The 27066-nt window shown below is 41.6% G+C and overlaps 2 protein-coding genes across 2 annotated transcripts in view; one reads left to right on the top strand and one right to left on the bottom strand.

Annotated features, from left to right (window-relative positions):
• LOC145399454 (uncharacterized) overlaps window positions 1-21458 on the bottom strand; it is a 77723-nt gene extending 56265 nt beyond the window's left edge. The window contains exon 1 of the mRNA XM_080272066.1: window positions 21366-21458. Within this exon, the coding sequence (XP_080128192.1) occupies window positions 21366-21458 (93 nt within the window). The remainder of the gene's footprint in view (window positions 1-21365) is intronic.
• Window positions 21459-22955: 1497 nt separating this feature from the next.
• Tmem43 (Transmembrane protein 43) overlaps window positions 22956-27066 on the top strand; it is a 49491-nt gene continuing 45380 nt past the window's right edge. Inside the window, exon 1 of the mRNA XM_080272065.1 lies at window positions 22956-22970. Within this exon, the coding sequence (XP_080128191.1) occupies window positions 22956-22970 (15 nt within the window). The remainder of the gene's footprint in view (window positions 22971-27066) is intronic.

Raw genomic sequence — 27066 nt, 5'->3', positions numbered from 1 at the left:
TGAAGGTCATGGAGTATGTCATGCAGGCTTAAATACTGTCCTTATATTGCACCTTTATTTTTATTTTTACTTTTTTTATTTTCGGCTTATGTACAGATTGATTCATGGTTTTTCTTTCTGGTTAGATTTGAGTATATTAGCTTTGGGGGTATATTTTTGACTTTAGCTTTTTGTTTTCTTGTTCAGTTTTAGCTTTAACTGGAACTGAAGTCGTGGTTTAGCTGTCTGGTTAGATTTTGAGTATATTAGCTTTGGGGGTTATATTGGATGTTCTTAGCTTTTTCTGGGTTCCTTCTTATTCCACTTAGCTTTGTGTACCGGGATGGAGTCATGGTTTAGCTTTATGGTTAGATTTGAGTATGTTAGCTTTGGGGGTTGTAGTTTGGACATTTTAGCTTTCTCTGGTTTCTGCTCTTGTTCAGCTGTTTAGCTTTGTGAACCGGGGTGAGTCATGGTTTAGCTGTGTATGATGTTTTTTCAATGTTTTAGCTTTGTATGTTGTATGTTCAATATTTTAGCTTTCCTTGGGTTCTCTCTGTACTGTTTTGCCTTTTAGCTTTGTATGGGGACAGTTATGGCTTAGCTTTGTAGGTTATGAGGATTGTAGCTTTCTTATACTGTGGACATTTTAGCTTTCTCTGGGTAAAAGGAAGCTAAGAATTTACCCTCATGTAATGCATCTTTTAAGTAGCTTTGTGTATTTAACTTTTTAGCTTATTCTGGAGCATTATAGCTGTTTCATAGGGTCTGTAGGGCATTTTAGCTTTCACAGGCACCACTTTAGCTTTCCTGGGACCTCACTTTAGCTTCTCTGATACCTAGTTAGCACAATTTTAGCTTTGATAATTTTTACCATTCCTTAAGACCTTCATAGGCAATGTTTAGCTTTCCACAAGATCTTACTCAAATTATAGCTTTGTAGGTCGTACGTTGAGCACACTGGCTTCCCTTTTAGCTGTCCCCAGGGTGTGCTTTGTGAAATTTTAGCTTTCTAGGCCGTATTTTAGGCCATTTTAGCTTCCCCTCCAGCTTTCCTCACGATGTGCCTTGTTAATTTTAGCTTTTATAGCTTGATGGATGTATTGGCCTCCCTTTTAGCTTTCCCGGGGTGTGCTTTGTCAGATTTTAGCTTTAGAAGTTGTATATATTGGTGATTTTAGCTTTCCTTTGGGCTGCTTTGAGGAGAAGGTAATGCACGAGAATGACATGCACACAGAAGCATTACTCTCATTCCTTTGACTCTCTCTCTCTCTCTCTCTCTCTCTCTCTCTCTCAGCTGAAAAAATCGTCTGAAGGTAGCAAGAATGTACTTTTAAAATCCGTCATCGAGCTGAAAGGGTTAAATTGTACAGGTTTAGCTCTAGTGTGCGGAAAACTGAGTCACGGTAAAGCTTTGTGTGTGTGTGTGTGTGTGTGTGTGTGTGTGTGTGTGTGTGTGTTTCTAGCTTAATCATGTATGGAAATTTTAGCTTTCGTTAGGGCCTTGTTACCCCAAACTTAGCTTTTTAAAATCATGTTTGGGAGTTTTAGCTTTCCAGAGGGTTTGCATAATAATGATTTTTAGGTCACAGTTGAACTTCATCCCCGTCCTTTGGTGAGAGAGAGAGAGAGAGAGAGAGAGAAGAAGAAGAAGTAGAAGAAGAACAAAATCAGGATAATGTTAAAGACAGTTTGTACTCTAATGGATGGAAAATTAAGTTGGCCTTGCTAGGACTGACATTGACCTAGTTGTGTGACCTTGACCTTTTCTTAAAATAATAATAATAGTAATGATAATGATAACAACGGTAGTAGTAGTAGTGACGGTGGTGGTGGTAGTACAGTAGTAGTAGTAGCAGCAGTAATAATAATAAGAATAGTGTCAACCTCGTGGCTGACTCTCAACCCATCACGTTTAGTTAACATCGGATAAAAAGTGTTTACCTTATTCACAGGCAGATAAGACACACGCCGAACGAAACAACCCTCCCTCCCCTCTTCCTTCGCGAGCGCAGGTGTAATAAATCGGTGAGGAAGAGGTGTAACGCGCCCTTCCAAGCCAACCAGAGGCAAAAAAAAGAGTTGTATGTACGAAGGGAAGCCATTAGTAAACAAAGTGACAGCCTCCACCATTGCGCTATTTGCTCTCACGTCATGCCGTCGTAACAGTCCCGTATCTTCACGGTGTTTGAGGATACCGTAACACCTCTTCTTCAGCAATTTATTCCACTTACTTCTCTGTTAATGTGGCTTTGGTAATCTCGTAACACATTTTTTTCAGTTATTTATTTTTGGAGATTTCGTAACTCTGCCTTGCATTTTGTCTCATGATTTCGTTACACTTTTTGTTACCTATTTATTCTACTTTGAGCAGCATTTTAAGTCTTGGGATACTGTAACACCTCTTATTTAGCGATTTATTTTTGGAAATTTCGTAGAACCACTTTCAGCGATTTATTTTATTTAGCCCTATGTTTTAAGTGTCCAGGAATATCGCAACACCTTTTTTTCAATGATTTATTTAGCCTTTGCCCATATAAGTGTCTTGGGAGATCGTAATACCTCTTTTTCAGCGATTTATTATATTTAGTCCCTTATTTTAAGTGGTTTTGTGGGTATTTTAAGTGGCTTAGGGATATCGTAATTCTTCGGTGATTTATTTTAAGAAGTCCCTTGTTTGTGGGGATATCGTAATGCCTCTTATTCGGCGATTTGTTTTGCATTTTACTTTTTTTTTTTTTGGGGGGGGTTGTTATCCTCCTCTTGTACAATATTGAGGTAAATTATGTTATTAGCAAAAACATGTAATAAAACAGGATACCAGTGTGTAATAATCGTAATAAATCGCTGAGAGAAAGTTGTTACGCAAGTGTTACGAAACCTACAGTGCCACTTCGTACGGTCCAGGACCCTTTTCACCACCATGTCACTTACACACACACACACACACACACACACACACACACACACACACACACACTACCCCGAAGTTAAGAACCTGCAAAGTCTGTCGCTTTTAAAGAAATCTAAACAGCAGGGAACCAAAACTGTTGTCCATGCACTGCGAGATGCCTTGGACACGTTGCATATAAGACAGGCTATTTCTTGCATTATAAGGTCAGGGATGCCAGAGTTTCGTCTGTTGAATATTGCAGTGAGTGTTATGATGGATGTTGTGAGAAATGGGTGGAAAATGAAGGGTAGAATGGTGCTTGAGTAGACAGGGGTAGATATACAGGAAGACAAAAATCGGTCTACTGTTTCACTGCGTCTGCTTCACACTTGGGGTATATCCGTCACTCTCCTCCCTGACACATAGAAAAGAAGCATCTATGGGTAGCAAAACATACCAAGATTTTCTCAGCGTAGGAGTATAAGCAAGCAAGGTAAAGAGAGACGCATAGGAGGTGGAATTATAGGGCAGAAAAACATACCAGCCCCCTCTCAGCTTAGGAACATTAGCTGGCAAAGAGAATACAAGAGGTGGAACTGTAGGTTAGAAAAACATATCAAGCCTCTCGTAGTTTTATAATATTAGCCATCAGAGAAAAGTGACAAGCATAAGAGAAGAAATATTAGGTGAGGAAATAGACCAAGCCTCTCTCAGCTTTCAAATATTAGCCAGGAGAGGAAAGCAAGAAGCAGTAAAATATTAGAGCAGAAAACATACCAAGGTTCTCTCAGCTTAAGAATATTAGCCAGCAAAGGAAAGAAGAAGCAGAAGACGTGAAATATTAGGGCAGAGAAATATACCAAGCCTCTCTCAGCGTAGAATATTAACCAGCAGAGGAAAGTGAGAAGCAGAAGGGATGAAATATTAGGTCAGAAAACGTGCCAAGTCTCACTCAGCTCAGGAATATTATCCAACAGAGGAAAGTGAAAGTAATGAGAGGTGAAATGTTAATCTGACATTTGTCCCTTACTGTACCTTGGGCTTAAGTACTTTAAAAATACAGTGTGGTCGTTATACAGCGTCCTTGGACGGCTCAGTCGGCTGATGTGGGAAGTGTAAACATATTGACGTTCATAAAAATGGATGTAAAGGCAGACTAAAAAAAAAATGGAAAGGAAAATGGGAAGTAGATGAAGGAAATGGAAAGGAAAATGGGAAGTAGATGAAGAAAATGGAAAGGAAAATGGGAAGTAGATGAAGGAAATGGAAAGGAAAATGGGAAGTAGATGAAGGAAATGGAAAGGAAAATGGGAAGTAGATGAAGAAAGTGGAAAGGAAAGTGGGAAGTAGATGAAGAAAGTGGAAAGGAAAGTGGGAAGTAGGTGAAGAAAATGGAAAGGAAAATGGGAAGTAGATGAAGAAAGGAAAGGAAAATGGGAAGTAGATAAAAAGAAATGGAAAGGAAAATGGGAAGTAGGTGAAGAAAGTGGAAAGGAAAACGGGATGTTGGAACGATGCAGGGTAGACACTTGCAACTTTGTACCGTTCCCGCACCACGCAAGAACTGGGTCATGGGGTGCGTAATATATGGACCACCCTCTTTTTCAGACAAATCGGCAAAGAGGATGCAACAGGGGAGTGAGTCAGGGCTTGCCACACAAACGAGGCTTCAGCAGACACACAGAGGCCGTTACCACCACCACCCCCCAAGGCCATCCGCAGCGCCACCCTCCTAACCTATATTGTTTCACTTTTATTTTGCTGGTGCTTGCGAAGTGAGAGTGGGTGTTCTGTTTTACTCGACGTGCGTGTGTGTGTGTGTGTGTGTGTGTGTGTGTGTGTGTGTGTGTGTGTGTGTGTGTGTATGAGAGAGAAACCAAGAGTTTTTATTCAGTGTACACCAAACGTAATGGAAGGGTTGAGGGTAAGGCAAGGCTGATGTGATTTAATTTTGAGAACTATTAGTCAAAGGTCAAGGTTAGGGTTCGATCCGCTTGTGTGTGTGTGTGTGTGTGTGTGTGTGTGTGTGTGTGTGTGTGTGTGTGAAGTGTTAGGTAAGTTTGCGTCTGATTTGAGCCAAACTTGGTTAAGAGTTGAGGATTAGTCACACACACACACACATACACACACACACACAGGTATTCTCTCTCTCTCTCTCTCTCTCTCTCTCTCTCTCTCTCTCTCTCACTCATAAAAGTACAATGAACCACAACTACGCCATTATTCACCATTATCGACAACACACTATATCATCCGTACCACACACACACACACACACACACACACACACACACACACACACACACACACACACACACACACACACACACACACACACACACACAATAAGCACAGTAATTTACGAAACAAACATGAAGTCAAAGAGATTTTTAAAAACATTCTCTCTCCCTCCAAATTAAACAAAACTTAGTACGCACATCTGTTTCATACACTCTCTCTCTCTCTCTCTCTCTCTCTCTCTCTCTCTCTCTCTCTCTCTCTCTCTCTCTGGGCCGGTTTCACTCCTTTTTCTTTTCTTTTTTTCTTTTTCTTTTTTTAATAATGGCCGCTCTCCTCTCAAGTTTCTTCCTTACAGTTATTTTTCGTTATTATATTTATGATTATTTTTCGTTATTATATTTATGATGTTAAATTGGGAAGCTTTCAGACCAGCAGACTGATAACTGATGCATTATTTTATCAACCTAATTTAATAGAAGTGGTGTTCATCAGTGTTATGTGTGAAGGGAAGAAGAAATAGGTACACACACACACACACACACACACACACACACACACACACACACACACACACACACACACACACACACACACACACACACACACACACACACACCGGAAATGAACACAGTAATTTATGAAGCAAACATGAAGTCAAAGAACACACACACACACACACACACACACACACACACACACACACACACACACACACACACACACACACACACACACACACACACACACACACACACACACACACACACACACACACACACACACACACACACACCGCTCGCTGGTGCAGTGGTAACGTTCTCGCTTGCCAACTGGTGGACGGGAGTTCGCGCCTCGCTCAGGTTGCGAAAAGTTTCACTGACGAAGTAGGTGGTTACTGTCCCCCTCGAGCAAGGGGACGGGTGTGTGCGTGTGTGAAGGTCACAGCCTTGCCCTTAGATCGGACTATATGAGCTCTCAGCTCCCTTCCGGGAGGGTAAAAGCTGACGATCACGACCATCAAGTGATCCTGACTGACCCGGTGAATTACACACACACACACACACACACACACACACACACACACACACACACACACGACGATTTTAGTCAGCGTAGGGACGATTTTATTCATCTTTATTCAGCTTAGGGAAGATTTTAGTGTTCAGGGAATGATGTCAGTGAAAGGGGTAATGAGTACTGTCCCTGATCCCTGGAAATCAGTGCGTTTTCCCTAAGCTTAAGAAAATCGTCAGTAAGGAGCAAGAACAAGGGGAAAAAATCTGGACTGCATAGGTATTAAAAAGTACAACACACTTATTTTGAGAGGAGGACTAAAAAAATATATATATTGGTCCTGTAAATTATTTCCCATCACGAACTAAAATAACTCAATAAAAGGTGTCATGGTAGGAATAGTGCTAAAGTGGTAACCATTTTTTAGAGAGAAAGAACTAAATAAAAACCAATAGGGGAATAGTGTTATAGTACATTATTTGATTGCATGAACTGACTGACTGAGAGAGAGGGAGAGAGTGGGGAAAGTGTTAAAGTGCAGTACTGTATATTCATTGGACAGGAAGTCACACCCGTATCGTCACCCTACCAAAGCCATCTCTCATCGCCATCTCTTACCATCCATCGTTATCTCTAATCTCTATCTATCTCTCCCCGTCCATAACTCTCATCGCTATATCTTCCCATCCATCACTATCTCTCATCGGTATCTCTCCCCATTCATCACTCTCTCATCGCAATCCCTCCCCATGCATCACTCCCTCATCGGTATCTCCCCATTCATCACTCCCTCATTGGTATCTCCCCATTCATCACTATCTCTCCCATCCATCGCTATCTCTACCCATATCACTATCTCTCATCGCAGTCTCCCCATAGCACCATCTCTCCCGCAACACCTTCACGCGGCAGCCGGCAACTCCTTAACCAGATTTTCCACCAAACGAGATTTTATTAGCCCGGGGGAGCAGGTGTGGCCGTGTTTTACGTAAGGAGGTGGAGAAGTAGCGATGGAGAGGGGAAGTACCGATGGGGCGGGAGGAGCGATGGGACGAGTGATGGTATGGCCGAGTGAGTGACTTTTTTGAGAGAGAGAGAGAGAGAGAGAGAGAGAGAGAGAGAGAGAGAGAGAGAGACGTAACGAGGTGGCGTAGAAGTAGCGATGGAGAGGGGAAGTACCGATGTGGCGGGATGGGACGAGTGATGGTATGGCCGATTGAGTGGCGTTTTGAGAGAGAGTGAGTGTGTGTGTGTGTGTGTGTGTGTGTGTGTGTGTGTGTGTGTGTGTGTGTGTGTGTGTTTTTAGAGAGAGAAAGAAAGAGAGAGAAAAGAATACTGTGTGTGTCCAGGGAAAGAATATTTGCGTAACACCTTTTCTCTAGCGATTAACTCCTTGCATTTTATATACCTCTATAGCAGGGATGGAACGAGTGATGGTGTGGGCACGTGGGCGATTCTGGGTAGCCTTCTTTTTTTTTTTCCTGGACATTTACGTAACACCTGTACTGTAGCGATTCGTCCAATACGCATACCTCATTGTCCTCCCGGTTGTTATTGATTTTGTAACCTCTTCATAGTAAACGTAATTATCCCTATTGTCTGTTAATGAATTCCTAACACCTTTTCCTTGGTGACTCATTCTGGACAATACACATTATTATTATTATTATTATTATTATTATTATTATTATTATTATTATTATATTATTATTATTATTTGGTTTCCTAAAACCTCTTCCTTAGCGATTTATTTTTGCATTTTATCCCATTATGCTTTATTTACTGATTTCCTAACACCTCCTTAGGGATTTACTCTGCATTATACCTCATTATCCTCTTTAAAACTCATGGTTTCCTAACACCTTTTCCTTAGTGATTTATTTTTAAAATTACACATCATTATTTATTTGTATGTTGTTTCTTTAGCGATTTTTTTTATCTTGTATTTTATTGATGCAAACTGAGTCGATATTAAAATACTAAGAATAACATACAAGAAGACTGCCTAGCTCCCTAACACCTGTCCCTAAGCGATTTATTTTGCTTTTTACTCCTTACTGTCCTTTTCGGTGCCATATAAATCCTTCACTACCACTATATTCAGTATAAATAACAGATAAAAGTAACTAGCCGGGTCGGAAAATAAATCGCTAAGGAGGGGGTGCTAGGGAGCTTTCTCAACCGACTAGAATACGAAAAGGTGTCCTGTGCAAAATAAGTCGCTAAGAAAGAGGTGCATCGCAGTAGAAGAAGTAGGTTAGGAAATAGTAGTAGGTTAGGAAGTAGTAGTAGGTTAGGAAATAGGGGAAGTAGGTTAAGAAATAGTAGTAGGTTAGGAAATAGGGGAAGTAGGTTAAGAAATAGTAGTAGGTCATGAAATAGTAGTAGGTTAGGAAATAGTAGTAGGTTAGGAAATAGTAGTAGGTTAAGAAATAGTAGTAGGTTAGGAAATAGTAGTAGGTTAGGAAATAGTAGTAGGTCATGAAATAGTAGTAGGTTAGGAAATAGGGGAAGTAAGTCGGAAAACAGAAGTGCAAATTGTTTCACTATGTATGAATGGTACTGAAACAGGGAAATTTTTTAATCTAGGATGCGACATAATACTGGAAATATTGTACATTGATCGAAGGTAACATTTGGTGTGTCGTAGGAAAAGTATAGATTGTTTAGCATTCACTGTGAACGGATGATATTTAAATCTTTTCTGAGAGACTGAGAAATGATTGAAAAGGCATAGTATTTTTTTCTTATGCATTGATCTCGTTTGCAAAGGTATTATAGGCTGTAAAGTAGAAAAGGTTCGCGTTGTTAGCTTCCTCTGTGAACTGGTAATAGAAATAAGCATGACTGAAGAGACTGGGGAAAATGTTGGAACTAGAATGCGTCAGAAAGGTGGAAATGCATTGATCTGTACTCTTCATTTTTAACTAGGCGTAATATTGCCGTCTCTCCATCCTGAATGCTGAGATGTAAGAGTAGATTTGCACTAGAATATCATGCTAGTCAGGAAGAAGAGCTGTGGAAAGGATGTAGAGTCGCGGCATTGTCTTTTTCTGTTATTAAGCTGCGTGGAAAAGGATGAAAATCTGGGCCATGTTAAGGTGAACGAACTATGAGATGCCGCAGAATGGTGGAAATGCAGTGATGTAATTCAGTAGCAGAGGAAGCAGGCTATAATGTAGGAAAAGTGCTAATTGACTTTGTGAATGAATTATAATTATGTTGTACGGAAAAGACGTGCAGGAGAGGGGACCCATTCACGCATCGATACTGATTATGTCTGTACAAAGGCCCCTTAACTCTCCCCCTGTTCCCCCGAAAGGAAGTTGGATTGCAGAACGGCAACAACAGCCTGCAGTCCACCAGGTTCACGTTCAGATGAGCCTGGAGCCACAACAACAGATGAAGAAGCAGCGAAATGCACGAACTAGGAAGCGACAAATCTGTGGAAATGCCTTGGTTTAATTTGCTGACGGAAGCCTAAGGGAATGTGTGACGCAGCGGAAGGTTGCAGGCGACGTTGGAGTGATTTAGCAGACTGATCAGAGAGCCAGGCAGGGATGGGGAGGGAGTGAATTGTATGCAGGAGGGGGGATGGAGAGTTAGAGGAGGGGGAAAAGAAGTTGGAAGGGGATAGGAGAGGAAGGGGAGAATAGTAGAGTGAGGGACGAAGGGGAGGATAGTAGAGTGAGGAAGGAAAGGGAGTAGGAGGAAGGGGGAGGGGAGTATTATGACGGGGACAGGAGGGGGAAGGGGACTAAGATGAGAGGAAGGGTAGCGAAGTAAGAGGAGGGGGAGGGGAATAAGTAGAGAGGGAGAGGTGTAGAAGGAGAGAGGGGGGAGGGAAGTAGGATGAGAGGGGGGAGTCGGAGGGTGGAGAGGAGTAGAAGGGGAGGGGAGCAAGGCCTTGTTAGAGAATAAATGGAGAATAATAACATAGACCTTCCAAGGACATGGGAGTCGCCAGCTGCACTTCGGACATTAAAAGGTAAATAGTTACAGCCAGTCCCATTTTACCCTCTCTCAGGCGTAGGGTGGCTAGGCTAGGCTAGGGTAGACCAGTAGATATAAGGGTAGGTGACCAGCATAGTTCCCTAGGTGGCATTACAGGATAGAAAAGTCTCCAGTCACCTCTCAGGGATCACACCTATGCAAGGCCGTCACTCCTCTAGATTATCGGGTACTAACAGTTATGATGAAGGTAAATCTGAGTTCCATTGCCACTGTAAGAGAGAGGGAGAGGTACTATGAGTTATGATGAAGGTGAATTTCAGTTCCATTGCCACTGTAAGAGAGAGAGAGAGAGAGAGAGGGGGGGGGAGAGGTACTAAGAGTTATTATGAAGGTAAATTTGAGTTCCATTGCCATTGAGAGAGAGAGAGAGAGAGAGAGAGAGAGAGAGAGAGAGAGAGAGAGAATATAACCAGTTCACTCTACGTATTGTTTATTTTGTTCTTGCTCTAATTAAGCAAAATTTATGATACGTTTTTATATGGGGGGGTTACCTATGGTCATCAGCAGCGCGTTTTTTACAAGAGATTTCTCCTTAGATGAGTAAAGTCGTCTGAGAGTTAGGAATAGGAAGAAAAAGAAGTTATCGGATGTCGTGCGTCCGAAAAACGTTAGGGTGGGACTGACAGAATGGACCGTTCCGAAAGATGCCTCATTATAAGAGAGAGAGAGAGAGAGGTCCTCGGGCTGATGTGCTGGTTAGAATACAAGCGCTTGAGTTGCTGCTTTGTGAAGAAAATAAGTGCTGTTTTGGGCAGTACTTAGCATTGGGTCTGTGGTGGCTGGATCGGTAGCGTACATGCCTTGCGATGCGTGTGCCTTGAGTCCAGAGTTCGAACCCAAGCCACGGCGGGTCTGTATTTCTTACTCCCTATGATCTCCAGTCTTTCAAACGCAGTGAGTCCAGGCATCTCGAAATGAACAAATCTTGAATTTGGCTCTCTTTTGTATTGTTTTTGTTTTTTCTTGGAAGGAACGGTTTGCGGGATCCTGGCCTTTGGTTCCTTCTTCCTTGTATTAAAAAAGAAAAAGAAAATGATGTGGGTGCTGGTAGTATGTCCTCCCACATGCTTGTATATGTTCACAATGTCCGTTCTATCAACACCATATACAGACCCATAACACAGAAAGCTATCCATTACAATACTTGGACTTTCACTTTTATTACACATATAGACACCATTCCCATTCGTACTTTGTTAGCATGGGGAAGGGTTAATTTCTGATCTATTAATGACATGTACAGACACACACACTCGTAAATATATTCTTCATAATACGTCGAGTTTCACACACACAGGCATTACAATACATCGACTTTCATTTTTATTACACATATAGACACCTTTCCCATTCGTACTTTGTTAGCATGGGGAAGGGTTAATTTCGATTCTATTAATACATCCAGTCTCACACACACTCATAAATATATCCCTTACAATACGTCGACTTTCACACACATTACTTTTCCAAAACACCTCTCATTCGTACCGTGTTAACATGGGGAAGGGGTAATTCTGGCCGTCAATCTCCCTCCGTGGGGAAGGCCCGGTTCTCCAGTACCCCTAATTTGGACTATACAGATACAGAATACAAAAAAAGGAATTATTAGCTGAGAACACAAATGAAAATGCACGGGCTAGTAAGATTCTGCATATTAAACGTGGCTGTAGTGTGTTTTGCGGGTAAGTCTTAGTTCCTTTACTGTGCAGGTGAGTAAAATCATCTGGCTAGTTAGATTATTAAGTGGTCTTACTGAGGGGTTGATGGAGGCTATTTTGTATCACTTTATTATGAGGGGTATCGTCTTCAAGCAGAATACTACTACTATTACTACTACTACTACCGGTACTACATTACTACTACTACTACTACTACTGCTGCTGCTACTGCCACTACCACTGCTACTACTACTACTACTACTACTACCACCAATAATAATAATAATAAACAAGTGATGATAACTTTAATAATATTAGTAATAATAATGATAATAAAACATAAATAAGTGATAAGAATTTTAATGTGATAATAATAATAATAATAATAATAATAATAAAATGATGGTGATGAAAAGCCGCGACCATGAAAAGGTTAATAAAATCGTTAGAAGATAGCAGTAATAAAAAAAAAAAAAAAAGGCCATTGGAGTGAAGAAATTAATCGTATGAGTGGACGGATGGGATGACTTGAGAGAACGTTTGAAGTAGACTCCCCGTGTGACGCATGGGTACGTATTCTCGTGGGTTGACGAAGCTCCCTATCGCCTTTTCCTGAGCGATTTAGTTTATTACATTTTACTGTCCTTCCTGTGTTACATAAATAGTTCCAATAGCGACATACTCTGCATAAATAACGTACAAAAGGATATTAACCAGGCATATCCAAAAATAAATCGCTAAGAAAGAGGTGTTAGGGAGCATGGATTTGTATTTTAGTTAAGGAAGCCTCGTAACGCCTTTTCCTGAGCTATTTAGTCGGTTTATTACACCGTACTTCCCTCTCGTGTTATATAAATCCTTCCAATATCGCAACACATACACTCTACATAAATAACGCTCAAAAGGATATTAACCAGCCATATCCAAAATGAGTCGCTAGAGAAGAGGTGTTAAGGAGCTTTCTTACCCGACGAGAATACGAGCAATGGACTATATTGCTTGCTGCTGTGATTACATATTCTAGTTATTTACACACACACACACACACACACACACACACACACACACACACACACACACACACACACACACACACACACACACACACACACACACACACACACAGAACCCCCTGTATCTGATACCATTATTTTAGCGAGAGAGAGAGAGAGAGAGTAGTAGGGTAGTAGTAGTAGTAGTAGTAGTAGCGGCATTGGTAGTGGTAGTGGTGGTTGTGGTAATAGTAGTGGTAGTGGCAGTAGTAGTCATATTGGTGGAGGACGAGGTGATGGAGAAGGAGGGAGAGCAAATGATAGCGTAGTAGTAGTAGTAGTAGTGGTAGTAGCAGTAGTAGTCATATTGGTGGAGGACGATGTGATGGAGGAGGAGAAGCAAATGATAGCGTAGTAGTAGTAGTAGCAGTAGTAGTAATATTGGTGGAGGACGAGGTGATGGAGAAGGAACAAATGATAGCGTAGTAGTGGTGGTGGTAGTGGTAGTAGCAGTAGTAGTCATATTGGTGGAGGACGAAGTGATGGGGAGGGAACAAATGATAGCGTTTCTGCTAACACACAGAATTAGGTAACAGTAGCGTGTGACAGGGTATTGTCGCAACCTTAACACCGACGATAACACCTTCCTCTACGACTGACGCTGTGCTTGCTTCTACTGCCGACACCGGACGATTTTATTCAGCGTAGGAGAGACTTTTCGAACTGGAGGGGTTAGATACAGCCTACATAAACCCCTTCACTACTTCAGAGCCTTCTAAGCTCAGTCAAATCGTCTGGTGGTAGATCGAAATAAAGCATAATCAGAGTGAAGGGGTTAAATGTTTGTGTTTTTTAGTATTTGTGTATGTCTGTGTATGTGTGTGTGTGTGTGTGTGTGTGAATGGGAGGTCCGTAGTTTCACATGCTCTTACGTCACACTCGCGTCTTATTGTTTGGCGTTACAAAGCGATACAAGCAGTGTGTGTGTGAGTGTGTGTGTGTGTGTGTGTGGAGAGAGAGAGAGAGAGAGAGAGAGAGAGACTTCTGTTCAAAAGTGTTAGTGTGCGTAAAAAAAAAAAGAAAAAAAAAGACCCAGGGTGATATGAGCTTAATAAAATCGCCTGGCGTCAGCTGGAAGGTAATACTAGAGTTATCCCGGCCATGGAGGGGTTAATGGTAGCAGTATTAACACTCTCAGGTGAAAGAAATCCTCTGGGGTTAGCTGGCGTAAAGTAGTAGAATTTTCCCAAGCATGGAAGGGGTAATGGGTTCACTGCGATTTTGACATATATTTTTTACTATTTTTAAAAGACTTTACTGAGCGTCGTGGATAATTTTCGAAGTGAATTAACTGCATATAACCTTAACTAACGCCCGTATTTCTAGTTAGGTTCGCTTAAGCTGAATAAAATCGTCTCAGTTTAAATAAAGTAGCTAGGTTATCGTAATGAAGTAAGCTGAATAAAATCGTCTAATTTCAGTAAAGTAGCCAAGTTATCGTAATGAAGTAAGCCTAATAAAAGCGTAATTTTAAGTAAACCAGCTAAGTTATCGTAATGAAGGGGTATACGACGGTACTACGATATCTTTTGTATTGTACTCTGGCTGCCATCGGACGGTTATACTTCAGTGTCTGGGGAAACCCGCTGCGGTATAGGGCGTCGGAAACACATCTCCCAGCTTTTGGATTCGGTGACGTGTGTTTTAATATTGCTGCCTCCAGACGGCTTTATATTACCTACGAGTGAGATGTCTAAAGGCAGAGGATATATATATAGCCTTAATAAACCCCCTTACTTGTACAAATCCTCCCTAGAGTGAATAAAATCGTGTTAACAGCAGGAATAAACTATAAAGTACGTCATCCGGATAGCAGGGGTTAAACCACTTACGAAATGCCTTAAGAACTAAATATCGTCAGGTGGCAGCAAGAATTAGAAAAAAAAAATCATCACACTGAAAGGGTTAAAAAACTACATGTATTTTTCATTGTTCAAAAGTAATTTAGGTGTAATAAATTTGAAAACCAAATATAAATGTTAGGTGCTGTGTCAGTGTTACGAAACCTTCCCCTCTCGTGTTTTCTAATGTTGTCTCGTCAGCTTACTAGTCATTATCTAGTTCCTCCTAATCAGATTTTATTTATCACCTGTGTATGGCATTTTTGTCTTCTTATCACGTATATACATATGACATTTTTATCCTCTCATCACGGGTATATATATGGCATTTTTATCCTCTTGTTGCTTTTGTTGTTCAGGTGGTGGTGGTGTGGCATTGGGACTCAGTGGATTGCAGGCTGAAGTTCCTCTCCTCCTGCAGTCCACCAGAAGAAGATAGGAATGGAGTTGAGGGACATTTTATAACCTAAAAGACTCAGATAACACACGAGATTATGTGATATGCAAAATAAATCGGTAAGGAAGAGGTACTAATAAAACCTACTTAACCCTCGACAGTACGGCCATTAAATTAGCCAGGTAATATTATAAATACGTGAGAAGAAGAATATTAGCATCATTTTCGCCTTTACGGTGGGCATTTCTTCGGCACGAACTGTCCTGTCATATTCTGTTAATGATTGGTTATTCGACCAACATATTAACACCACTTGCAGTATCAATAAACTTCCAAAGAGTTGCATCTGGAATAAAGTAGTATATATCTGAGTTTATTTATTAGTTTAGCCAAATCCTTCCCACTTCCCGAATTTCATTTTAGAAGCCCCAGGTCCGACTTACCATGCACCTTCCATCTTGACTGCGTAGATGAGTAGAATCAGACGCTCCAGGCCACCATAATTCCCCTTCCTGGCTATCCCCACACACACCACCAGTCACCACACCCACCACAACACTATATACCCTCCCGGAAAGCCCACGGAACACACTATAATCACTGTAAAAGCTTGGAATGTGGCGTTAGGGAGAGAGGCAACTGGAGTAGTAGTCTCGCGGCCACTTGCACCATCACACTGTGTATGCCAGAGTTCAGCTGGGCTAGTCGCTGGGGCCACCTCTCTCTCTCTCTCTCTCTCTCTCTCACACACACACACACACACACACACACACACACACACACACACACACACACACACACATCATATAGGGTCCGTATTTACAAACAGACTCACGATTAGTACCTGCTAGCAACTAATTTGTAAGAGGAATAAGACAGTGGAAGAATTTACACATGTCTTCCAGCATAGATTAACCACCTGTGTTTTCCCGTGCTGCCCCTCCCTCCCAAAGTCGAATCCATATTTACACGAGAACTTACGACCAATGCCCTGTCGCAACTGTAGCTTGTAATTTGCAGGAGGAACAATGGGTATGGGAATAATCGATGCTCTTCCTCGTCCTTCCTAAACACAAATTTAGTCGGAGTAACGAGGGGGTTGATTGTAGGTGTCTTCATGATTCCAGCATCCTCGTTATTTACCCTCTAATTTTATCATCATTTCTGGTAATTAAAGACAGTAAATTGCCTGTTGAAAGTGCCAATTTGCTCGTTTTTTCGTAATTTCAGTGCCGTTTGTACGGAAAATGTTGCAAGATTTTGGAACATCGCCTGCTTTATAATGAGTGCCTGGATCTTCCCCTCTCTACATACCTAATTGTTTTTGTGGTGTATCTACGTGTATTTTGGAGTTACAGTAGAGGTAGTTGCTTTATTGGTGTTACTTTTGTTGCAAAACATCAGCTGCTACTTAAATATCCCTTTGATTTACGAGTTTAATAGGTCAAACGTTATGAAGATGCAGTGATATCAGTACCTGTCCTATACTTTTTCTCTATTTTTGACCTGCGCATCGACTGAATGGATGGTACAAGTCACAATACATCACTGCTATTCGTCCCCGTAGGTATGTGACAAATGTCCCTAGTCCACGGAGCATAAACCTGTATACCTGGAAGCTGAGACTGACAATGTAGCTCGTTAGTATTTACAATAGTCTCTCATTTACGACAATTTAGCCGTTATTCTCGCCGTTTGAAATGCGATTGGACTGTTTTTTCGTTGGCTTTCGTTCACTGGGTTTATTATGCTGATTCTTGCTTAAATGAGGGATGTAATGAAGGAAAAGATGGAAGGTGCTGACAACTCTCTCCCGCTGGACATTTTTTATGGGACGATTTTGAAGGTCATCCTGGCGAGATAGAAAATGGGTTGTGAGTAGGAAGCGAAGAGAAAACGGAGTTCATTATTGGAGTACATGAAGAAAAGCGTACTTAAATCATATTTGAGGTTCTTCTAGTCTATATTATTTAGTCATTATGCCGTAGCCTCTACATACTCCGTTTTGTGAATTGATCGAGCTCTTGTCTGCATTTGTTTATATTGTAGAGAATAACTGTTAAGCTACGTAGAATAGTTGGTGAATTTTCTGTCCCCGATTATTTTACATCTCTTTCATCCCTTTCCTTGAAATTGCGTCAGCCATGGATTAAAAAGTTATTTTATTGCCACACCCCCAGGAGCGACGAAATCCAGTCTCTTTGTTACTTGTTCTTTCTAACGAGCATGGTTCTGTGTGTGTGTGTGTGTGTGTGTGTGTGTGTGTGTGTGTGTGTGTGTGTGTCCCTGCCGGTTTAACAGGATGGTGCAGTGGGCGGGGGAGAGCCTTCCTCATTTCTATCCTTTTCGCTTACACATTAGCTAGAGTTTAGTAGAATTAGCTTCTCTCTCTCTCTCTCTCTCTCTCTCTCTCTCTCTCTCTCTCTCTCTCTCTCTCTCAGCACAAAACCTCGGGCCAACGGGTCTTCTCTTATCTGTACTTCACATATACTCCTACATACTCATTCTGTTTACATTTTTGAGGGGTGGGATCCAGGCCATAGTGGGGTGTGTGTTGAGGGGTGGGAGAGGGTGTGGGTATTGGTGGAGTGTCTTGTGTGCGTGTAGGGCGTGTCTGGTGTGTATCTGAGCTGCGTTTGGTGTGCCACTGGGGTGTATGAAGGGTGTGTCGAAAGCCAGAGGACACCTTTCGGGATGTGGTGTGTACGGTTGGTGTGCGTGCGGCTGTTAATGGCGTTCTTTGTCTTGTATTTTACCATAGGGTCTCTCTCTCTCTCTCTCTCTCTCTCTCTCTCTCTACGAATTTTGGGCTGTATACTATGTAGAATAGACGACATCGTAGCATCTCTTCCCCATCGATTTATCTTGCACATTACATTAATATTCTCATACATTTAAATCGTGTTAATATCGAAATAGCGTCAGTAACATTCAAGTGGATATTGAATTGCTATCTACAAAATAATTCGCTAAGGACCCCCCCAAACCAAGGAGAAGGCGGTGCACAGTTCCAATTTAAAAGAAGTTACTGTAATCGTAGGTTCTTAATCAAATCCAGACCTCCACTCGTAGTATATTTAGGACATTGTAATATTTTAGGCCATTAATACAAACTATGGATAATGAACCGTTGTGTCTGAGTCAGGAGGCTGTGTAATTCCTCTCCCTTACTACACTATTTTTTTCTCTCTCCTTAACCGAGGCGAAGATGCACTTGTCCGAATAACATCGTTTTATTTCAGTTAATTACCACAGCGATGTTATTCGCACATGTTGCATTCAGCCAGTCGTTACCAGTCTGTCAGGTGCATCTTCGCCTCCATAAAAAAAAAAAAAAAAAAAAATGAATATAGTTGTTTATTCCTACTTAATATACTTTATCTCTACCATTTACCACGATGAGGCCTTTTTTGTCGTTCTATCTTCAGACGATTTTATTCAGCGTAGGAGCGTGATCGGGTTGTGAAGGGGTTAATGGAGACCGTATCCATCCCTTCCAGTTGAATATTGTCCCTAACCCTCAATAATTACTTTCCCCGCGACGGCAGCTAGAATGTAAGTAACATTTTAACATTGTGGCATTTAATTACGAACTTTGCAGGGAAAAATCTTTGGCTTTTCTACCTAGCTCCTGAATGCAGTCTGTAACGTGGCATGCAGGCTAACCACATTTACAGTTTCCATGATGCTGGGTACTCATTTTTTGCTGTCTGTACTTCGCTGCTGAATGCGTTTTGTCATTGATCATATATAATGCCCATTACTGTTCCTTTAATGACATTATGATAATATAATGTGTTCAGTTCTACTCGTTACTGAATGTGCGTTGTACCATGGCATGCGTGGGGTATGCGGCCGGAGCATGTGCCCGGCTGAGGGATGATGAACTCCCCCGCCCTGCAGTCCTGGGCTACCCATGGGCAAGATGCAGTGCCCTCTAGCCCACCGAAAAGGCAGTAGGTGGGTGGTTATCATCGTCCCGGGAAGGATTACCACGGGAGTGACATGGATCCAAGGCCCGGTAGCTGGCCTTGCACAACACTCTCAGGCGGGGAACTCAACCATATTTACCAAGTAGTCAAAGTCCGGGCTGAGACTACAACTAATACATATCTCCTGTACACAGCTTGGCGGTTGTGCCTCCTTCATTTTTCCAGCACCTCGTCATGTAGAGGGACACTGTTCCGACCCTGGCGAGGCTCTGTCAGGCACAGGCAGGCAGCTACTTGCTTTGGTCGATGGGTCTACTCGATCAGACAGACCACGGTAGAGCAACAACAACCATAACGTATGGTGATCACATCCAGAGCCCACAATTAGCCAATAAATGACTCAGAACTTCAGGCCGAGGATATCGCGTTAATTTTACTTACCTTTTGAACAGAAAGGATTACATGCAGCTGTCATTAATCCCATCGCTACGAGGGTGCCTTACTAAGCTGAATAAGAATCGTCTGAAGGAAATAAGAATACGGCATTGAGACGGGGATAGTGTGTTACAAATGTCGCACAGACAGAAGAGATAACTAGAAGAAATTGATGAAGCTGAAGGAACACATCAAAATGAAAGTTGTGTGAAATGCATATTCGTATGGCCTTAATTTAACACCCAAGCAGAGGGTTTAGTGAAAAGAAGTGGTTATCACGCACACCGATCACGAAGATGCCAGCGTCGATGAACAGCATAACAGCATTTCATACGCAACGTCTGAGATTATTTTGTCTTTTCCTAACGTGTCGCTTCAGTACGTGACGCCTTTTATTGTTCCAACTACATCGTGACGATTGTATTAATTGCAGGAAAAACTTTGATGAATCCGGGGGTTAGTCTTCATTAACCCCTTCAACAAAAGAACTTATATCCAAGTTGCATAAAATTGCCCAGAGGTGGCAAAAGTAACACGGTATAGTGTTCATTAACTCATTAAAATATTCACAAGTTAATAAAATGGTGCAGCGGCAGCAAAAGTAACACTGAATCATCGCACCGGAAGGGACGTGTTATCTATGTACTGTGCTTAATTTTAGGTTCTTCACCTGGCCTGTGAGGGAAAAGACCCTAGATGTGGTCATATCCTGTAGCCCTAGGATGTCACTGCGTCTCACCCTACACATCCTCACCGCCACCCATACTCAGGAAACTGATACGTGCCTACCGTCTCCCCGTCTGTACTAGCTTGATAAGGAAAGTACCATGGCACCACCCCAGCTCAGGGGGGAGGCCAAAACACGCACATTAATCCTTTTTTAACTGGAAGACTTATGATTTATTATTATTATTATTATTATTATTATTATTGGTCGTGGTACGTGGAGGCGCCCACTATCCGTTCGGTGTAGTGTTCCCTTCAAGTGACTGCACTGAGTGAAAAGCCAAATGGTTTACTGTAACCCAGTAAACCATTTATTACGCTGGGTTATAACCATATAATCAGATGACGCCTGGTGGTCTAGTGGGTTTGGGCTCCAGCCGGATGGGATCCGCTGGGGTTTAAACCCAAGGAGTTCATGGTGATTATTGCCCACATAATGCCACTCTGGATAAGTGGGGTTGAACACCCTCGCCTTAAATATCGGGACTGAGTAGCCTAGCCCCAGGTTCTTACGCTCCTTAAGGACGATAAAATAGTCGATGATAATGGATGTTGCCGAAGCCACATACTACTACTAATACTACTAGTGATACTACTACTGTTACTGCTACTACTACTACTACTACTGGTAATAATAATAATAATAATAATAATAATAATAATAATAATAATAATAATACAGCCTCCAATCAGCTTGGGAGAGATTTTTCGAACTGGGTGAATTAGATGCAGCTGACGAACGTACTTATTATATTCCTGCCGTCGGATAGGTTTATTCTGTTTTGGAGTGTCTTGTCCAACTGAGGTGGATAGATAGAGGCTTACAACCTTTCCTAACTAGTACCTTCCTAACCTCACCACCTTTACTTCACCATCTTCCTGGCTTCATCTTTTTAACCTCACCACCATTCTGGCTTCACATTACCATTTCCCAAACCTCACCCCCTTCCTAACTTCGCCATATTCTTAACGTCACCACCGTCGTAACCTCACCAATTCTCTGTCTAACCTCACCTCTTCTCAGTCTGACTTCACCACCTCCCATCTTCCCATTCTTACCACCTCCCATTCTCACCTCACCACCTTCCTAACTTCACCACCATCTCAACTTTACCACCACCTTAGCTTTACTCATCATCCTAACTTCGTCACCTTACTAACCTCAGCACCGTTCTAACCTCACTATCGTCCTAATCTCACACTTCCTTTCTAACCGCACCACTCTCCGAACCTCACGATCTTCTTCATCCCACCACCTCCCTAACCACACCGCCATCCTAACCTTACCAACTTTCTGACAGTACCTCCCTAATCTTGCAGCCTTCTTAACTTAGCCACCACCTTCCTAACCTCACCACTCCCTAACCCCATCATTCTAACACCTAATCTCACCACCTCCCTAACCCCATCTTTCTAACAATCTCACCACCCCCGTAAGCCCATCATTCTAACACATAATTCACCACCTCCCTAACCCCATCATTCTAACACCTAATTCACCACCTCCCTAACCCTACCATCCAAACCTCATCACCTTCTAACCTCGCCACTTCCCTAACCATTGTGGAAAAGGTTTGAAGAAGAGAGAGATTTACATTATCCCTTTTGGAACAGGAAGAAGACGAGGGGTGGGGGAAATGAATATATAGGTTAATGAAGAATTTCGTACGGAGGGGCCTATACTAAGGATTTGGCACTTTTTTTTTTTTTTTACCCCCCCTGTGAAGTGACCCTAGCTGATAGTTGGTAAGAAGCGAGGAATTGTAGATGGTTATGCCAGTGGTGAGTGAATGAGAATGTGACCCATTTTATTAGGCAGACATTGAATAGTTTCTCATTTTACTAAGTTTGTTCTCGCTGTAAGGACCCTCCCTCACCGTATTGCTTTGATGGAACTTGATGTGAGGGAGAAGGTAACCTGTTTGGAAGATGAGAGAACTGAAATATTTGTATTTGTAAAGGTGTACAGAGTACTTAAAAAAGAAAAGTGGTGAGTCTTGCCACACACCTTCAGCAGAAATACTGTAGTTATTGACAGTCAGTGGTTATAAATATCCGTGGGTGTAACCCCACCCCCTTTAGCAAAGAATAGCTATAGAATATGTTATAAAATGTAAAGGAATTTTTAAGATACATGCAGAGCAGTATAGAAAGTACAGCATGGCAGCCTTGTCACGGCCTATGATGACATCACATCGTCGTATCAGCGGGTATGTTATGGGGTCGGTGAGTGATGGCCAAAACTCCCATCAACACGAGACCACTTCCTCTCTCTTTCTCCCGTCTTACTATATGTACATGAAACTTTTTTTTTTCTTTTTTTTCTTCTTTTTTAGGGGGGAGGTGTTACGGTTGATGTAAAGCTGTTTTATCACTCTGGTTTTAAGATATCCATTAGCCCATCTTGAATTCTGGCGTCCTATCTTGAATTGAATTGAAATATTTAATACTGACTACTACATAAAGCAAATTTTTATTAGTTCAGAGTTGTTCAAGGTAGCGGAAGAACGAGGTTTAAGAGGGAATAGTTATATAAATGAAACACTAATGGTATAGTACCGTGGCGGAGACGGGCTAAGCGACGTTGTCAATACTGTTTATCTCTGTGTGTTTATCTCTGGTTCTAGGGGCGACTGGGGCGCAGCTCCCCACAAAAACATAATTATTAGCCCACATAACCCCTACCGTCACCTAGAGAGGGCAGGCATACGGAACTGCAGAAAAGGGAGAGAAGCGGAGGAAGACATCAAGAATTGCACCCAATTCCTCGATCATGCACAGGGCGCGAGTGAGTGGATTGGGTTGATTTGTTTTGGTTCCAGTTCACCCCTTCATTGCGATGTCTCCCAGGCTTCGTAAAATTGTCAGGTAATAGCAGGAATGAAATGATGAAGACATCGTAGTGAAGGAGTTAATGAGGATTAATTTAACACCTTTTGTGTGAAGATAATCATTAAACGGAAGAATATCGTCCGGCATTAGTCCCCAGCAGTGGTGGCTTTAGGATTGGGCAAAGTGGGCAGCTACCCAGAACCCCCACACAAAGGGGGTCCCCAAATTTGGTCAATATCATAATATTAATGAAAGATAATTTTAGTTTTTATTCTTTTCACTTAGCATTACAGTTAAGTAACAATATTTTAACCTAGAACCTGGACTGTTGTGTTTTAATGGCAGGATATGAAAATTACAAAATATGCTAGAGTGGCCCCATGTGACGTGGGTGCAGGGTCCTCTGAGTTAAAGGCCATCCCTGGGCCCAAGCGAGAGTACCCTGTGATGTTCAGTACTCAGTGGGTTTAAATTGATGCTGGAGAGGGATACCTTCATGTGGCAGCACCAGTATACCGTAGCCTAGCTGGGCACCACTACTGCCCAGGTATACTAATGTACCTCATCTCTCAAAAAGGGGGACTAGTGGACTGCTCAAGAAGTGCAGCTTCAGCTTGCAGTCTTGTGGGTTCATGTTTCAGATGAACCTAGGGCTATGGCTACAAGCACTGCTGCTGGAGGGTAACTTCAGAGTGCTGGAACCAGCATATGTCTTATGGTATTTCATTAACCCCATGTCAATGTGATGTCTTATCATTGCTTTTTAGCACCATTTTTTTTTTTTTTTTTTTTTTTTTCCCACTATGTAGAGGAATCATGTGCACTGCAGAGACGTTAACTATTTGTTGAGGAGTTTCCCTTACCTTGGTGAAGATGTTGTAGGCTGACAGTAACCACTTAAATACATAATTGATATCCTGCCTATCAGAAATGTTTTTTAACTTGTTGATGGGGATAGGGTCCATTCCTCTAAATATTGCTAATCGTCAGGCAGTAGTTCATAGTAAAGCTTCCAAATGACAGTTTACCTGAAGACTAAGTAAGTGTCCTAATAAACTCTTTCAGTGCATTGACATGTGCTTGTATTACAGATTTTTCCATGCAGTTCAAGAATATTTATTCTCACACTCTGAAGAGACTAAAGATAATAGTACTGTAGGTGAAACATGGGGCATTGTGGTCTGTCTGTCATTTGCCCAACTCCTTAATCCCATAAGGGGTGGCCACAAACAAATCGCCTCCATGACACCCTGTTCACCGCCATTTCACTGCCCTCCCCCCAGCTCACACACACCCTTTTATACCTCTCCACTTCATCATCCTCAGCCTCCCCCTCCCTCTCTCCCCCTCCACTTCACTCACATACACACTCCTCATTAGTCTCTCATTCTCCATTCTCTCCACATGGGTATACCACTAATGTGGTATGGTATTTAAGAAATAATTACTTGACCGTTAATGAGAAACTAGCTTTAATTTTATTTTACAGTATAGCTTTCTTGTGCTAAGGTGTGCGATAGAAGTCATGGTTAGGTAAGAGGGATTATAACATATAGTATGGTTGGATGCCCATGTAACTGATTTTAGCATTATTGTATCATTAATTACACCAGCTTTTATATTTCATTACTTTCTAAAATGCTTCCATGTACAGTTTTTTTTTTTTTTTTTTCAAAACCATGCCCACTTCCATAAGAATTTCATTATTCCTGGCATATAATATGCCAAGAGTTAGACACATAAACATAATAATGAAAATGTTTATTTTTTATTATTTTAAAAAATCTCATTGCTGTTGCCAGTCTTATTTAACTGAGAGGAGATGTCTGGTAGTGGAAGGTCCACTGAGTCTAACTCCTAAACTTTCAAAGATCTCTCCAGAGCTGAAAATAAATTGATTGGGTGATAGCATGAATAAAACACAGCATGTAGAGTGGGCCTGCACTTTTTTTTTTTTTTTTTTTTTTTCCCCCCCCCCACCTTGAGCAGGCAGCTCACTTAGGTCTATACATGGAAGTAGTAGCTATGTGCCCACTTTTGAGCTGCTTAGTCAATTAGATATCTAATGTCAGCTTAACCCTCTCGGGAAGTATAAGTTGTCTAAAGGTTTCAAGGACGTGATCAGAGAGAATGGAATGAGGGCAGACCTTATTGGCGCCCAAAGGAAAGCATTCCCATGGATTTTATTTGCCCCTGGAGATTGGTTATATTGGTATAAATTGTATACCATCCTCTTTGCTGATGTTTATTCTATAAGATAAGCAAATAAAAACATACAAAACTGATGAGTAGAAGTACTGTACAGAAATCTATCTATCTATATACCTAAGCTGCTTCCCCCAAAGAAAGGAGGGTAATGCAGTGAGAATAAACTTGTTCAAGAGTAAAAATTGCTTCAAAATAACTTCCCAACATCCAAGCACAAAATTTTGCCAACACTGAGCAAATACAAAGCGTGTGTGTACAGAATTTCACAAGCTTTCACATGCTGTTTTTGGAATTTTTATACGACCAATAGTTTTCTAGGAAATCACCAAAAATCACGTGCAACCCACCCTGAACTCCACCGAACATTTGTGATTGTTGGCCTTGAAATAGACACCCTCCCCCATGATGCACCAAGGTATGTCACACCTCATGCTAAAGCTTAATTTTTGGTAAATGTTTTTGTCCAAACTTGCCTACTTGGTATCTCTTCAACCCAAACTGATAATGACATTAATTGTGTCATCGAGCACTTTTCACGCCATCTCTGAAATGATGCAATTTGCATCATCATTCATGAGGGAATTAAACACTGGGTTTGTATTGTTAATCAAATATTAAAATACTGTGCTGTATATGTAAAAAAAATTACTGTACGCATCTCGTGGCACTGCTTAATAATGCCTACGGTTCATTCATCAAACAATTCTTGTAATAGGATTTCATAAAGTAGTTAAAGTTGGTCATTCAGATACAGTGTTTTACCTTCTGATTGCTATATACAGTAATCACCCGATTATCCGACATAATAGAGCCAAAGGCATGTCTGGGTAAGTCTCTGTCCGAATAATGGACTTCTCCCCTGTTCCCCCCCCTCCCCCCCACCCCCTTCTTACATACCCTAACTTTGAAAGCTGGTGTAAAAGACCACTGCAGTACATTATGCAACATTTGTTCCTGGTGTTTTACACTGCTGTTTCTGGTCACACAGACCTATAAACAATCAGCCAAGCAATTACCATGGTCAAGCAGATCCATCAACCATAGACAAGCAATCACCACTGCACGGTCATACCCTGCAGTGACATAAAAAAAATACCATATTGCGCAGTACTGTATGTGATAAGACTGGCTACACAAGAAAAATGCTGTGGGCACACGAAACACTATGGCAAAATTGAATAAATCATGGTAAAATAGAATAAAATCGTTGAACAGTACAGTAAGCTAAAATGAAATAAGGAACATTACAGTCAGCCAGAATATAACTGGCTACACAAGAAACTGTGGACACACAAAACATAATGATAAAATGGAATAAAATCATGGAACAGTACAGTAAGCTAGGAAATAGTCAAGGAACAGCACAGTCAGCTAGAATAAAACCTGCTACACAAGAAAAAGAGAGTGGACAGATAAAACATAATGAGTCTTACAATTCGTAAAGCCATGTTGAATCTTGACCCTGAAGAACAAACCTTGCCTTGACATCGGGGACGTTTTGAAGGGGAGCAAACTTCTCGGCAGTGGCTTTCAACTTGGTGCCATGCACTAGCACACTTGCAGCCTGTTGTTGGTGGTACCAGATCAATGTCGAATGATCGACCTCAGCATGCCGGGGCAAACTCATTGCCTTCCGTTCGGTATTGCATTTGTTCTTCTTGCCAAAGTCTGCCGTGTACTGAGTGAGTTTGTCACAAGATTTCCTGATGTCATGTAGGGTTGAACAGGCCAGGTCGTACTCCTTTAGGATGCTGGAAGTGGACCGTCCCTCATCAGTCTTACCCAGGATCTCATGCTTCTTCTCCAGAGTGAACACTACTCTCTTCCTTTTCCCTGGTGGAGGG

The sequence above is a fragment of the Coenobita brevimanus genome, chromosome 49, assembly GCF_032717465.1.
Source record: "Coenobita brevimanus isolate Jiangsu-jjx chromosome 49, ASM3271746v2, whole genome shotgun sequence".
Taxonomy (NCBI): domain Eukaryota; kingdom Metazoa; phylum Arthropoda; class Malacostraca; order Decapoda; family Coenobitidae; genus Coenobita; species Coenobita brevimanus.
The sequence above is the reverse complement of the archived record's forward strand: the minus strand, read 5'-3'. Positions and strand labels throughout refer to the sequence as shown.